Genomic DNA, 14,631 nt, shown 5'->3' on the forward strand with positions numbered 1-14,631 from the left:
CATTTTTTGAGCTTAGGTTTCTCATTGTATTTCTGGAGGCTGGCAATGATCTTGTTTTTGTTCAACTATTCTGACCTTTGGAATATTTATGTAGATTCACAGAAGCAGTCAAAAGCAAAACACATAGAAGACATAAGAGGGATTTCACAGTACTAACAGAGCAGTGATGGCTTTGGTGAGAGAAAACCAAAGAACTGCAGCCAGCCAAAGTTGGTGGTTCAAATTTTTAGAATGAGACCTGTCTGTATAAAGGCTGAAATCAATAGATTCAGTCACAACTGTGCAATGTGGACATCTGTGAGAGATTGTCATGCAGCTAAAATCTGCATGACAATATATAATATACCTTTATCTACTCCTGCTGTGCGAATCAGCCCAGTTGGATTACTGCTTTGACCTTGACATCGGTGCTACAAGGTTCTTGTGTTTTTGCACAGGGAACAGCACAGAAAACAAGTACAACAAATGTGCTGCAGACAACAAATACTCTGCTTTGTAATTTGCCTGGCTGTTGGTCAGGTTATGCCACACCAGAACCACTCTGGATTTGAAATCCTCCGTGTGCTTTTCTGCATATGTGTATATATGTATATACATGTATACAGTTAACTACTCCTCACTTCATTACCATGTTTCCCAAAATGCTTAGGCAAGGTCACAAGCACCTCTGCCCATACAGAGCCATAAGCTCAGAATGACTCAGGTAGTAAGGGACATGAATGAAAAAGTGGTTAGGAACAACCATCACAGATTTTCCAGAGATATGGGGGCTGACAAGCCTGATTACCTTAAAGAATGAAATCAATGAGAAGAGAGAGATTTTATGCACCTTGACTCCATAAGGACTTTCAGCAGTGTCCCGATGCATCCTTGTAGCCAAACTGATGCTAGATAGATTGAAAAAGACAACTATAAGCTGGGTGGAGTATTCACTGGCCTGCCAGGCCTGAAGGGTGGTATCAGCTGTGCCAAGTCCATCTGGCAGTGAGTCAGTAACAGCACCCTGATCCAGCTCTGGGCCCTCCACCATGAGAAAGATAGAGATAAGCCTGAACACTTTTGGCATAAACCACCAAGACCTTTGAGGCCGGCGCACGAGAGCTAAGAGAGACTAAGGGAACTTTTCAGCCTGGAGATCAGATTATTTCAGGGGGACTTAATAGACCATGGATACTCCAGACACTGGAAAATACAACTAGATCTGCAAAGGACAACTCATCAGAATTAGGGAGAAAAGGGAGAAACAACACAATACCCTATTCCCATATTAAAAAACTATAAACAAAGTTTTCTTCAGTGTCTTCGTGGAAAAGACTGCTTTTTTCACTGGAAAAAAGCAGGGCAGGTATTAGGGTTACAAAAAATTTGAAGTAGGAGAGCAAATAAGGGAAAAAAATAGGATGAAAATACACATTGGGACTTTTAAAAAAAAATTTATTATTCCTGCTTATTTGGGCTTTCATAAAAATTTCTTAATTCATAATAAAAAACATTTGCTTTTCTGTATGCTTCACAATTGGTAACACTTGGCAAATTGTTAATATTTTTCAAGACAAGCAAAACTAGGTTTTTGAAATTGACATCAGACTTTCAAATAGACATCTGTATTTAAAAATATTTGGTAATATTAAAAAATATATATTAACAATAGAATATGAGAAAAATGCTGATAAGCTTATGCAGCTTTATGTATATATTTACTGTTTAGAGGCGCAAATACACAGTTCTCATCAAAATTTGAATACAATTTAAAGAATGTAATATGCAATAATACGTGTACAAAATTGCCTATTTATTTCCAGTTAAAACTATTGAAAATTAAGGTAAAATACATTGAAAGTAAAAAGTCAAACAACTGACTGAAATTAATACAGCCAGCAGAATAATGGCAGAAGAACCTGGGGAGAGTTTTTCTGAGTCAGTCCAGATGAGTACATTCAGCATCACCAGACGTTCTGCAATTATACATTCTGATATGCTGCAAAGAGCCTGAGTATTGTCCAAGTTACACAATTCCTGACTGGGGAGATTCCTATAGCCAGCTCCCATTTTCTGCACTTTCAATCACAGCATTCTTCTTTCCAGCTGTTCCATCTGCATCGCTTGTTTCTTCAAACACCGCCACTAAACTTGACAGAGTTGTGTGAGGATCAAGCAGTTTCACAACGGGTATGTCCACCTTTCTCTCCCGAAAGACACGGTTCTGAATTGTCATGGCTAACATCGAGTCCATGCCCAAAGACGAAAGTGGCGTATTCATGGTTAGTTCATCTGCATTCACTCCTGTGAGGTCACTCATCAGTGAGGTGATGTAGTCCTCAGATTTGAGAAAGGCAGTCTCGGGGACTTCAGCTTCCTCAGATGTTTCCATCTTGTTCATGTAATCTTCTGACATAAGTGTTACAAAGCGACTTTTGAGGGAAATAATCTGACGAAAAACATGATGATACAAAGTGTGAAAGTTCAATTTGGCAACAGATTGCTGCGGGTTGTTTATAAGTAAGGTCTTCCTGAGATAGTCATGAATTTCATGCACTTGCAGAATGTCTACGCCCTTGGATTCCAGAATGCTCTGAATGAGGTCTTGGTTGAGCAGAATGCCGAGGTTCAAAGCACCCCAGTTAATGGCCTGGCCTGAGAGCCCACAGTTCCTCCTGTAGAGGCAGAAGAGATCCAGGAAAGAGTTTGCAGCTGCATAGTTTGTCTGGGTGGCATTGCCCAGAAAGGAAGCAACAGAGGAGTAGCACACAAAGTAGTCAAGCTCCTGGTCTCTGGTAGCCCAGTGAAGATTTAGGGTCCCTGCTACTTTTGGGCTCAGCACTTTGTGGAAGTCAGCCAGCTTCAGCACTTCAAGGTGGCCGTCGTGTATAGCAACAGCACTTTGGAACACCCCTTTGATGGGACTCCCCACAAAGGTGGTGGCAATGGACTGGAAAGCTTTCTCAACATCGCTGCTCAAAGTCACATCACACTGCACAGACACCACTTTGCTCCCTTTGTACTGCTGCTGCAAAGCCCTTAACTCTTCTTGCTTCTCACTGCTGGGAATTCTCCTGGACAGAATTGCAATACACCCTCCCCCATTCTCAGCTATGAATTTCACTGTTTCAAAGCCAAGTCCAGTGAGCCCCCCAACTACTACATAAACAGCATTCTGCTTGAACAGCTGCTTCTGGGGCTCGTACAATGGGATATCTGAAAGCACACTGATGTCCTTCTGCCTTCTCAGGACAGCAAGGGGGACAGAAGTGCAGGTGAAATAGGACATCACAGAATTTAGCCCTTCAAAATTCTCAGTCTGCTGAAAAACAGAACCTGAAAGATTTCTAAACCGTTTCATATCCATGGAACTGATCCAGGCATGTACGGTCTTCTGCACTTCCTTTAGAGGTGCTTTCCGGAAAAGGCGGGCAACAGCAAGGATATGAAAGCTGACGTTTTCATGATCAATTTCACTGACATTCTGGATGCATTCTGACTGTTGCCTGCCACACACGATCACCACATCTTTAAGAAAGGACATGTGGGCCAGGTCCTCCTGAGACAGTCTGTTGACTGGAGGAAGAATAACAAGGGCACTGCACAGGTTGATATATTGCAACACGTTAGGAGTGGGCTTTGCAAGGACTGTTCTCCAACCCATCTCTTCTGCTGCTGCAGAAAGAACATGGCACAGAACTGAGGATGGCTCTGTAGTAATAATACCCAATGTTCTGCCATGTTTTCCTTTGGGTAACCTCTGAGTGAAGATTTCCCATGCAATGATGAAGTATGACACACAAGGGACATTCTGGAGGAATGGGAATTTCCTTGCATGGAAACAAACTGTTCCTGGAATCTGAACTCTGGATGATGCAGCAGTGGGATAACATGAAACCACGTGATCTCCCACTTTCACTTTTTTCACATCACTGCCTGTTGCAGTGACTGTGCCACTGAAATCAAGAGCTAGAAGCCTGTGTTTGTCCCCTGCCTGGGAGTTCCAATACAGTGTATTACCAAAGTTACAGCTAGAAACACTAATGGGAAAATAATCTTCTGAGTGCAAACAAATTTTATCCACTTGAATTTCAACACTCTGTTTGTCAAGCTGAGTTGCAGTGCCACTGGATAATTCCCCAGACAAGTCTTTTGCTGTGTATGGATCAGAAGTGTACAAAGTGAATGATTGTGATTTCTGGAGTGATCTTACGGGTTGGATGTAATCTGCATCTACAAAAGGTGTGCGTCTGATTTCGGACACATAAATTCTTCCCTGGCTGATGCAGACTTCTGGATAGTCCCCACCTTTGTACTTGATAAGAACATCTGCTAACACTGAGATGTCCAGGGAAGTGGAGGAGCTGAGGTCAATCAACTGAAATGTGATTTCTGGAAATTCAACAATACAGGCTCTGGTCATGCCACACAATGCAAACCCACAGTTAATGTGGTCCACATATCTCTCTGTTGTTCTGTAGGTGATCACTCTGACAGAGCAGCGAGACCTCTTTTCTCTTAGGGCCACCACTACCTGGCGATAGGCTTCGCAGCACTTTGCCAACTGATCTACTGCTTTCCTCGAGGAATCTTCATTTAACTTTTGGATTCCCCACAGGAACAGAATTTCATCATAATCCTTAACCTCTGCTCTCATTTTGTTCTGTGCATCGCCTTCCACGAGGCAGTCCCAGCCTTCATACATAACATATGTCGAAGCAGGATGCAAGTGTTTTTTGAGCTGTTCAGCTATCCCAAATTTGTCTGCAAACACAAGGACTCTGGGCTTAAACCCCAGATGTCCAATTGTCTGTGAAAGGGAGACTTCTTTCCATTTGTTTTGAAACAGAAACTCATTGTCTCTGGAAGATGATTCCCTCATGAAAGTGACGGCAACGCGCTTGAGCTCGGCCAAAACAGAGCCGTGTTTGTCCACAAAGCACCCACAGACCTCAAGGCAGTTCCCAGTGGATTTGCTCATTCTCATGTATATCATCATTTCCTCCTGCAGCGGGCGGAGCACCACCAGGCTGCCTATCCCTGAAGGAAAGCCTGCTCTGGAGTGGAGCGTCCTTGAGGTCAGGACAGCGGTCATCTGCAGAAAGCAGTCGAGCAGCACTGGGTGGATACAGTAGCTGTACATGTCTCTGGCGGTCTCCTCATTCACCTTTATGCTTGTTATAGCTTCCTTTAGCTCCTGGCAATAATGCACATCACTGAGCTGCCTGAATATGGAGCCATACTGAAAGCCAACCTGAGACAGTGCTTCATAAAGCTCCTCTCTGCTAATCACTGACTTGCATCTTTGATAGATGGCTTGCAAGGAGATGCTGCTTTCTTCCACCACACCTTCAAGGCCCTTGGCCACTTGGCCAGCAGCATAAACTGCATTGGAGGAAGAGAGAACCTCAAAGGTTGTCATGGCTTTTTGTGGACTCAGCTTGATACTCAGCACTTGGGAATTCTGTGTAAGAACACATGGTGCAGAAAAACTGATACTCAGCTGGCAAGTGCTCAGAGGCACTTTGGGTTCTGAGCTGCTCATCACAGAGGCCAGACCAAGCTCCACATAGAAAGCACCAGGGACTAAGGCCACCCCATTGTTCTTGTGCTCATATAAGTACGGTGTCGTTTCCTGGGACACCAGGCAGCCAAACTCCAAGTTGTCACTGTTTATGCCGTAAATCAAAGAATGACCGGCGCTGACACCGCTTCGGCTTGCATGTTGAGGGATATCCAGGCTCATGAGTTTTTGGCGATCAAATTGGTATCGTGGAATGGCCACAGGAACACTTTGATACCCATTATAAAAGTGCTGCCAGTTGGGATTAAATCCCAGTTCAAACAGATTTCCTACCAGGGTGAAGAGCGTCTGATATTCTGCATCTGTTTGCAAAGAGGACAAGACCTTTGTGCCTTTCCCTAGTGTTTCTTTTATGCTTCGCTGCAGTGCTCGGTGAGGACTTATTTCCACAAACACCACGTTTTCCCTGCCTCTGGCTGCAGTTTGGATGGCTCGTGTGAAAGCAACAGGCTCACGAGTATGCTGCGCCCAGAATTTGCCCTGAGAAAAGTCATTTTCAGATGCAGCCATGCCAGTCAGTGTTGAAATCACTTCCATTTCCCCCTTCTGCTTTTCCAAAGGCTCTATCTGCTCCTCCAGCTCCCCGAGTATCATGTCCATGCTGGGGCTGTGGTACGCAGCTGGAACATTTAAAACATGAAGAAAGATGTTTCTCTGTCTGAAAGCTTCAGCTAACTCTCTCTGGACAGCTTCCACAGCCTCTACGCTCCCAGACAAGGTGCAGGAAATGGGGCTGTTGAAAGCAGCAATGCACACTTTTCCTGAGTAGGCATGCAGGCGTTCAGCAATCTCTTCAATGGGGATGTTTCCAACCACCAGCATTCTGCCGCTGGGAGTCTTTGCCTGCAGCCTGCTCCGGTGATAAATCACTTTGACAGCATCTGCCAGGGACAGGTACCCAGCAATGTGTGCAGCAGCAACTTCCCCCACCGAGTGGCCAACAACAGCAACAGGCTTGATACCCCAGTGCTTCAGGAGGGAAGCTACAGCAACCTGCAGGGCAAACAGCAAGGGCTGACAAAGCTCTGGATTCAACAAGTCCTTTGGGCTATGATTTCTTGCCGGCAGGAGGCTGATGGCAGCGTGCTGCTGAAAAAGGTCTTCTATTTCCTTACACTTGTCTCTGAACACCGGCTCTGAGCTTAGCAGTGCCTCACTGAACTCCTTCAGCGTGACACCATTGCCGCAGAACACAAACACCAGCTGTGGTTCCGCTTTGGATATGGCAGGTTCCGTGCTCGCTGCCAACCTCAGCTCTTGCTGCAAGTGTTGGAGGGAATTTGTGACAAATGCTTTTCGGTACCTGTAGCTGGCGTGGCTTCTTCTGCAGGCAGAGGTATAGGCCAGGCTTGGGAGAGTTACGGAGTTCCTTGCACTCAGCTGCTCAGCTGTGTCGGCCATTGTCATCTGAAGGGACTTAGGGGATGCTGCTGACAGCAGAACTAATTCCAGGGGCTTCTTAAAGGCAGGAAGAGGCTCTGGCTGCTTCACCTGCCTGACTACAACATGAGCATTGGTTCCTCCAAATCCAAAGCAGTTGACACCAGCTACTCTTCCATACTCACTGTATTCTTCCCAGGGCTCTACAGCTGTGGCAACAGCGAGGTTTAATTTCTCCGTATCGATGCTGCTCATCTCCTTTGAGTAATGCAAGGATGGAACAATCTTCCCATGATGCATCATCAGGAGCACTTTGATTAACCCGGCTGCTCCAGCAGCTGATTCAGTGTGTCCAATATTTCCTTTCACTGAACCGATTTTCAGAATGGAAACTCGGGAAGACCTCTTTTTGCTAATGACATTACCAAGGCTTTCAGCTTCTGTAGGATCTCCAGCAGCAGTTCCTGTGCCATGGGCTTCAATGTACTGCACAACTGAGGGATCAACACGACTTCCATAAATGCTGCGCAGTAACTTCTCTTGCTCTATTTGAGACGGTCTCGTGATTGGAGTTATGGACCTGCCGTTCTGATTGACTGCACTGATGTTTATCACACCCCAGATTTTGCTGTAGTCTTCCTTTGCCTGTTCCATGAAAGTTAAATTGTCTTTAATAAACTCATGCTTTTTCTGTAGAGAACAAAACAACAAAACAAAGCCAAGAACAACCAGAATATGATGCTAACTTCTAAATGTGAGTTCCTTTCCCTTTGTTAGGGAAAGTTGATAAATTCAAAATAAATGGTTCATTAATCTTAAACTTAGATTGGTAAAACTTCTCTGGAATAGTCATTATTAGAGCTGAAGACACAAAATTCAGGCAAACAACCAGTCTTACTTCAGGCTGCTTCACAAGCAATCTTACCTTTTTCAATGGTTTGAGGAAAACAACACCACAGCCTTCTCCCCTTCCATAGCCATCTGCTTTTTTGGAGAAGGGTTTGCTTATGCCCTCTGGAGAGATCATTCTGGCTTTACTGAGAGACACAAAGGTGCGGGGGTCGATGATGCAGTTCACCCCACCACAGATTGCTGCCTCACAATCTCCTGGAGTCAAACAGAAAAATATTCATGTTGAGATGGCCCTGGTGATAGACAGAAATGGTAGGAATTCTGATTTTGTTGTCCAGCACCTCTTCAGTCCCATTACCTGATTTAATGGCTCGCAAGGCATAGTGCAGAGCAAAAAGAAAAGACGAACACGCAGTGTCGACAGTCAGAGATGGTCCAGTCAGATTAAATGTGAAAGAGACCCTGTTGGCAGCAATGCTCATTGCTGTTCCAGTACCATCATAATGATTTATTTCATTCACAGCTCTGCTGGCCATGATTTCATAGTCTCGATTCATGAGACCTGGAAAACATCAGATACATGTCAAGTTAACCCAAGACAACAATAGGCATGTACAGCTCAAAACCTGGTGGTGTGATTTCGTTTTCAGTGTTTAGATGAAACCCTATGGCATCAGTTCTCCTGTCATGAAGCTTTGCTCCAACACAAGTCAAAGGGAAAAGTCACCACAATTTCCCCTAGATTCAGCATACACAAACCTAGCTAACAGTGGAAATTCCTACCTCCCCAAGAAATGACAGGAAATTCCTACCTGCCCAGGAAATGCCCTTTCTGATAGCTCAGCTCACTCTATCATGCAGCTGAGATTTCTGGAGTCTCCTTAGACATCTGTGTGACTTTTGAGACTCAGATTGTTTTAGTTTAGCTATGACAAGATTTATCAACAAGTTACAAAGACGGTAGTTCAGACATAAATGTACAAGACATTAGCTTCATTTCCTCACATGTACCAAGTTAAAGGTCACAGCACAAACTACATCCAATACTTTGTATTTATCTTTTTTTTCACACTTGCAACCAATAAGAAATAGTAAAGAAGAGCAGGGCCTGTGAGACCAGTTGTGTCCTCTTTCTGGGAATGCAACGTTTGAAATATGGTGGATCCCCAAGTCCATGAGAACATGTGGAAAGCGCAGTAGCTCTATTCAGAGAGGAAGGAATAGTGCCCTCAATGGAAGAAGAACATCTCTCTGACTAAAGTAATCTAAAACATTTCCCCTATAGGTGCATCAATCAAACTCCCTCAGAAAACTCCTTTTTAAAGATACACAGATTACACCAGCAATAATGTGCTGATACTCTACTATTATCCTTTAAATATCTTTCAACAGCATCTGGTATCATCTTGTCTGCAACTTTTTGGGGAGTAACAAAGGCAGACAACTGCACCTTGGTACCATTCTAATGTTCACAGGAGGATTTCTGCTGCTTTAAAAGGATAGTAATCCCCAGAACACCTCAACCAAAATTATACTGGAAAACAGCATATTGGGGGGAAAGTGTAGGCCTGTGTAGAAGCCCAGAAGATAAGGAGCTAATGTGTACGTGTCAAACACCGATTGCCAGATAGCCAGGGAGCCATCCAAGGATTGTCAGTAATAACCAAGAATTGTTAAAAAAACCACAATGAGATGCGACCATGTGGAGGTAGGGCAGCACTTCTCTGGGATAAACATCCTTGTTCTGCTCCACAGAGAACATAATCACAAAATCACAGAATCATCTAGGTTGGAAAAGACCACTGACGTCACTGAGTCCACCCTGTGCCCAAATAACACTTAGTTGACTAGACAATGGCATGAAGTGCCACATCCAATCTTTCCTCAAACACTTCCAGGGATGGTTAACTCCATCAGCTCTCTGAGCAAGTGATTCACATATCAAATCATCCCTTTCTGTGAAGAATTTCTCCATAATGTTCAGCCTGTAAATCCCCTGGCACAGCCTGAATCCACGTCCCTTCATCATGTCTCCAGCTGCCTTTGAAAGAGGTTGATCCCCATATCACTACACCCTCCTTTCAGGCAGTTGTAAAGGGCAGTAAAATCACCCCTGAGCCTCCTCTTCTCAGGCTATACACCACCAGCTCCCTCAGCTGTTCCTCACAGGACTTGTGCTCCACACACTTCCCCAGCTCTGATGCCTTTCTCTGGACTTACTCCAGCACCTCAATCTCCTTCCTGAATTGAGGGGCCCAGAAGTGGACACAGAACTCAACCATGTGGCCTCACCAGTGCCATACACAGTAGGAAGAATCACTGCCCTGCTCCTGTGGTGACACTATTGCTGACACAGGCCAGGATGCCACTGACCTTCTTTGCCACCTGGGCACACACTGGCTCATGTTCAGCTGCTGACCACCAGCACCACCAGGTCCTTTTCTGCTGGGCGCTTTCCTACCACTCTATCCCCATCAACAAACAATGGGCAGCACCAGGACAGAAGCAGGAATGAAATATTGACCCAAGGTCAAGCTGGGGAGGGAGGGCATTGAGACCACCCAAGAACCCCAAAGACTCTGATGCATTTCCAAAAAGGTCTGAAAGAAGGAACTGGACATGATAATTTGTATAGAAAGAGAGCAACCCGTCTTCAGGGCAGGGAAATGTATCTATAAAAAGGTACCCCCAACAAATCTGCGGGATCCTCAAAGACCCTGCACATGTCAATTTCCAGACCAACACTGGAAGAAGGACTGGTGATCTCTTTCTTTCTCTTTTTCTCTTCTTCTCTCTTTTTCTCTCTGTTTCTCTCTTTTTCTCTCTTTTTCTCTCTTTTTATTTTTCCCGCTTTCATTCTCTCTTTTTCTCTCTTTCCATCCCTCTTTCTCTCTCCTCTTCTTTAATTCTTCTCTTCCTTTGTTTTTTTCCTTCTACCCCACCTCTTTATCCACATCCCACTGCCATGTGCTTATTTAGCAGGTCAGGGACTAACATTCCAATTTCCATGCCAAGTGTGTAATGTACTATTAAATCTTTGTGCTTTTTTGCAGACCCAAGCAATTACACAGCTTGGGTGTTCCCTTTCCCTTAAGGGTGGAACATCACAGCCTGGCTTGGGAGTATCTTTTCTAAGAAGGCTTGGGCTGCAGATGCAGTTTCCTGCTTCCCTTCAGTGCCTGAACATAGGAAGAAGAGCACCAAAAAGAGATACAGGAATTGTACCACGAACTTCTAGAGTAGCCTGGTAATTCTTACCAAAAGTAACCACTAGTGCCATAGCACAGTAGCTTTAGATCTCCAGTCTAGATCCAGTGCTAGATAACATATTGAAAGGTTATGAAGGATTGCTCCAATCCTTGTGAGCTTCAAACACACTTTCTTTGACGTGAAATTTTCATCTTACCAATAAAAACACCTGTTTTGGTGCCACTGATAGATTCCACAGGGACTCCTGCATCCTCCAGGGCTTTGTATGTGCACTCCATCAGTAATTTCTGTTGTGGATCCATGCGTTCTGCTTCCATATTATTAATCCCAAACAGGTGGTTGTCAAATGAATTAAATCTGAAATACACCGACCAGAATAAAATATGACAGATGTATAGAACATCCATTTACTTCTAGACCCACAGTAAACATCTTTTGCAACTTCATGAAAAGCTGAGCAGTAACTGGTGTTTTGGCCACAGTTCCCATTTATGAAATTCAGAAGAAAATGTTTATAAGCCAAAGATGCTTCATTTTATCAAAGCTTCTGCATTTCAGAGTTAAGAGCCCACTCCTACCCATTTCTATTCTCGTGGTTATTGCACTGCTACCAACTGGACTCCTCAAACTATGAAATGTGCAGAATGAGACTCCCTCTGCAGTAATGTGGTCAGAGCTTCAACAAGTTACAAACAAAATGAGAATCTCTCCTCACTGCAAAGAATCCCCCACAAAACCTGGTTTTCTAGGTTTGTTTTCTTGGGTTTTTTCAGATTATTTTCAGCAAATACAGACCAATGCTCTAAATTTAAAACCAAAAAGTAGAGGATCAGCTCAGGTCTGTTTTCAACAGATACCCACGCTTCTCTAAAAATACATTCATAAATACTTTGTGTGTATTTATATTTAAAAGCATCTTCAAAATAGGCCCATGCTTACAAAAGACCAAGTCCAACTTTAATCTTGGATCCCAAGATCAGATTTATACGGTCTTCTATAATTTCTTGATTTCAGAGCAGGATTCAATATCTAACATGGGACTAAGCATTAAAGTAATTCTGGATCCTATGGTTCAACCCTGCCAAGTATAAATTTCAGGAGACAATAAGATTTCTTCTGTGCATGTCAGCTTCTCCTTTGAATGAAGCTCTACACCCTGAGGATTTTAGGTGAATGTGGGATTCAAATAAAAGACACTTATTTTAACCTTACTGTAATTTGCTATTCTTCCCCCTATCACAGCCCCTAAGCAGCTGTGCCCATAGTCTAAGTACTACAAAAGTCAGTGGTGCAGCAGGATAACAGACTCACTCATCCAGAAGAGCAGCTCGTGTTGTACATATTTTTCCTGGCTTGTTACCATCTGCATCATACCACTCTTTGGTATTAAACCTCTCGGGGGGGATTTCTACAGTGCAGTTTTTGCCTTCCACCAGGACCTTCCAGAAATTGTCAATTCCATCTCCTGTTGTACAAAGTTTTTAAAACAGATTAAATGATGTGCTGCCCCTCCCCATGCAGACTCAGAAATGCACAATCAGCAACAAGGACCTCCCACCTGTAAATCTAGGCTGCTCAAGCAGGCTTGCCACAGAAAGAAGTGATCATTCTTTAGTGAGAGGAAAATGAAAAAGTATGACTGATCCCCTCACTGCTTGTCTAAAAGCAAAGGAACCCCACAAAATCCTTGACCACCTTCTCTCTGCCATCTCAGTGCGTCTACTCCACCTACTGTAATAAAGCAAGAAGCTTTCTTTTAGGAAAACCCCATCTGTTCATATTACAGGCATGGCTAAGATAAGAATGTCCAGCCCTTCATCTGCCCTGTTTCTATGGATGCAGAGTTCTGTAACACTACACAATCACCCAGCCAGTGAACACACAGAAAGTTCAAATCATCCCAGACCTATCCAGCTCATTTGTATGAGTTTCATGTGCACCTCAATGCCCTGCCCACAGCCAGCACTTCAGCTTCTTTTGTCTGTCTGTCTGTCAGCAGACAAATTTAAACTAATCCGTTTCCACCACAGCACCACCTTTCAAAAAGATCCCACAAGCAACAAAGCAACAATCCAACTAAGGGGCAAACCAACAACTGTTGGTTTCCTCCATTTCAACATTAATAAAACTCTCTGATTTCAAACAGCCTGCTTTGCTTTTACCCCAAAGTTACCTCCAGGAAAGTTGCATGCTATTCCAACAATAGCAACTTCATCTGCAGTCTCGATCTCCATCTCCGGGGCTGCACAAGACAGAAGCACTGTCAGTCCAGTCCAGCAATTATGCATTTACCATTGAATAAATATTAGGTTAAAGCATGAACTTCTGACAAACACACAAACTTGTTTAAAACTTACTTAATCTGGAATGATCTACTGCTGGTGGTGGCGACAAATAACACTGCCCGCAAGAGCTCTTACTACGTTATTCCTCTTGTCTCTACTTCCAGAGGGAATTCCCCACTTAATTCCCCAAACTCTCTCATGCACACACACTTCCTCTTTACTGTTTAACCTCTGCTAACAAATGGTGAATCTTTTCAACAAATTAGATGGCAAAGACAAGCATTCTCTTTGGGGTCAAATTAAATACCCCAGGATAGAATTGACAGATGATTTCTTTTTCCTTGATTCTGAGAAAGGAACTTGTCAGAAGAGAATCAATTCAATTTACCTAATTAGAACTCACTAGGAAGCCCTGCTCTAATCCCTACCATCCTCTTGGACTTCCTTCTACCCACAAAGAGGAGAAGACTCCTCTGGATGGTTTTGTGGGGGACTCTTGGCAGTGGGGAGAGCTTTCCATGCCAGGGATAGCACAGCAGGTCCCAAAGAGCTTTTCTCAGTCACTGACTGACAGTAGTGAAGCAGAGATTAGGCTGTTTCACAGCCCCACACATCACTCAGAATTAATATTTCTTTAAAGAAAGATATATTAACACCTATTTGAAAGGTGAAATTAGGAATAACTGCTCAGATTCATACTTTGAAAAATTTACTTCTAGGTTCCATTAAGAACAGAAAAGGCAGAAAAAGATAAAAAGCCACCTAGCAAAAATATGGAGATGGCAATCTGACTTTGTAGGAGTAAATTATATTTTACTAATAATACAAATTCAAAATTGACACAAGAATTATTTCCTTTACATTCTTTCCAAATTGTCTATGATTTCTATGATTCTGTGATTTCATATTTTAATGTAACTGCTAAACTGAAGCTACAAATTCCAACAAAATATTTTATCACAAAAGTACCTTTAAGTATTTTTTCTAAGTTATTACTTAAATAGCAAGTAATAGAAAATTAAGAACCTTCCAATCATAACATAAAACATATCTTTAGCATCTCTAGAGCTATGTAACTCTTACCTTATATCATCTCAGTGGTGTGGAGCAATAGCCTGAATCTGTGGAAGTCGTTTATATAGGATTCTCTGTGGTTTCTTTTTTAAATGGACATGCTAAAATGTTCACGCCTTTCAAAGGAAAAATGAAAATGAGTCATGTGATTACTCAGTAAACCCGACTAAAGTTCAAAACTAAGTCCCTGAAGTACTAAATTCTTGATGTCACAAGTTTTCTCACCAAACAGTAGTAAAACCTCTATCTTATCTAACTTTTTACAGT

General features: G+C 43.2%; 1 protein-coding gene across 1 annotated transcript; it reads right to left on the reverse strand.

The window, feature by feature from the left end:
- Positions 1-1,458: 1,458 nt before the first annotated feature.
- LOC131565874 (mycocerosic acid synthase-like) lies at positions 1,459-13,293 on the reverse strand. The gene is made up of 6 exons (XM_058816960.1): positions 13,179-13,293; positions 12,317-12,470; positions 11,202-11,362; positions 8,154-8,357; positions 7,869-8,050; positions 1,459-7,588 (listed from the first exon to the last, which is right to left on the reverse strand). Exons 1-6 carry the CDS (start codon positions 13,291-13,293, stop codon positions 2,033-2,035), a joined length of 6,372 nt encoding a protein of 2,123 aa, XP_058672943.1. The 3' UTR covers positions 1,459-2,032.
- Between the last annotated feature and the right edge of the window lie 1,338 nt (positions 13,294-14,631).

The sequence above is a fragment of the Ammospiza caudacuta genome, chromosome 1 (genome assembly GCF_027887145.1).
Source record: "Ammospiza caudacuta isolate bAmmCau1 chromosome 1, bAmmCau1.pri, whole genome shotgun sequence".
NCBI classification, from domain to species: Eukaryota; Metazoa; Chordata; class Aves; order Passeriformes; family Passerellidae; genus Ammospiza; species Ammospiza caudacuta.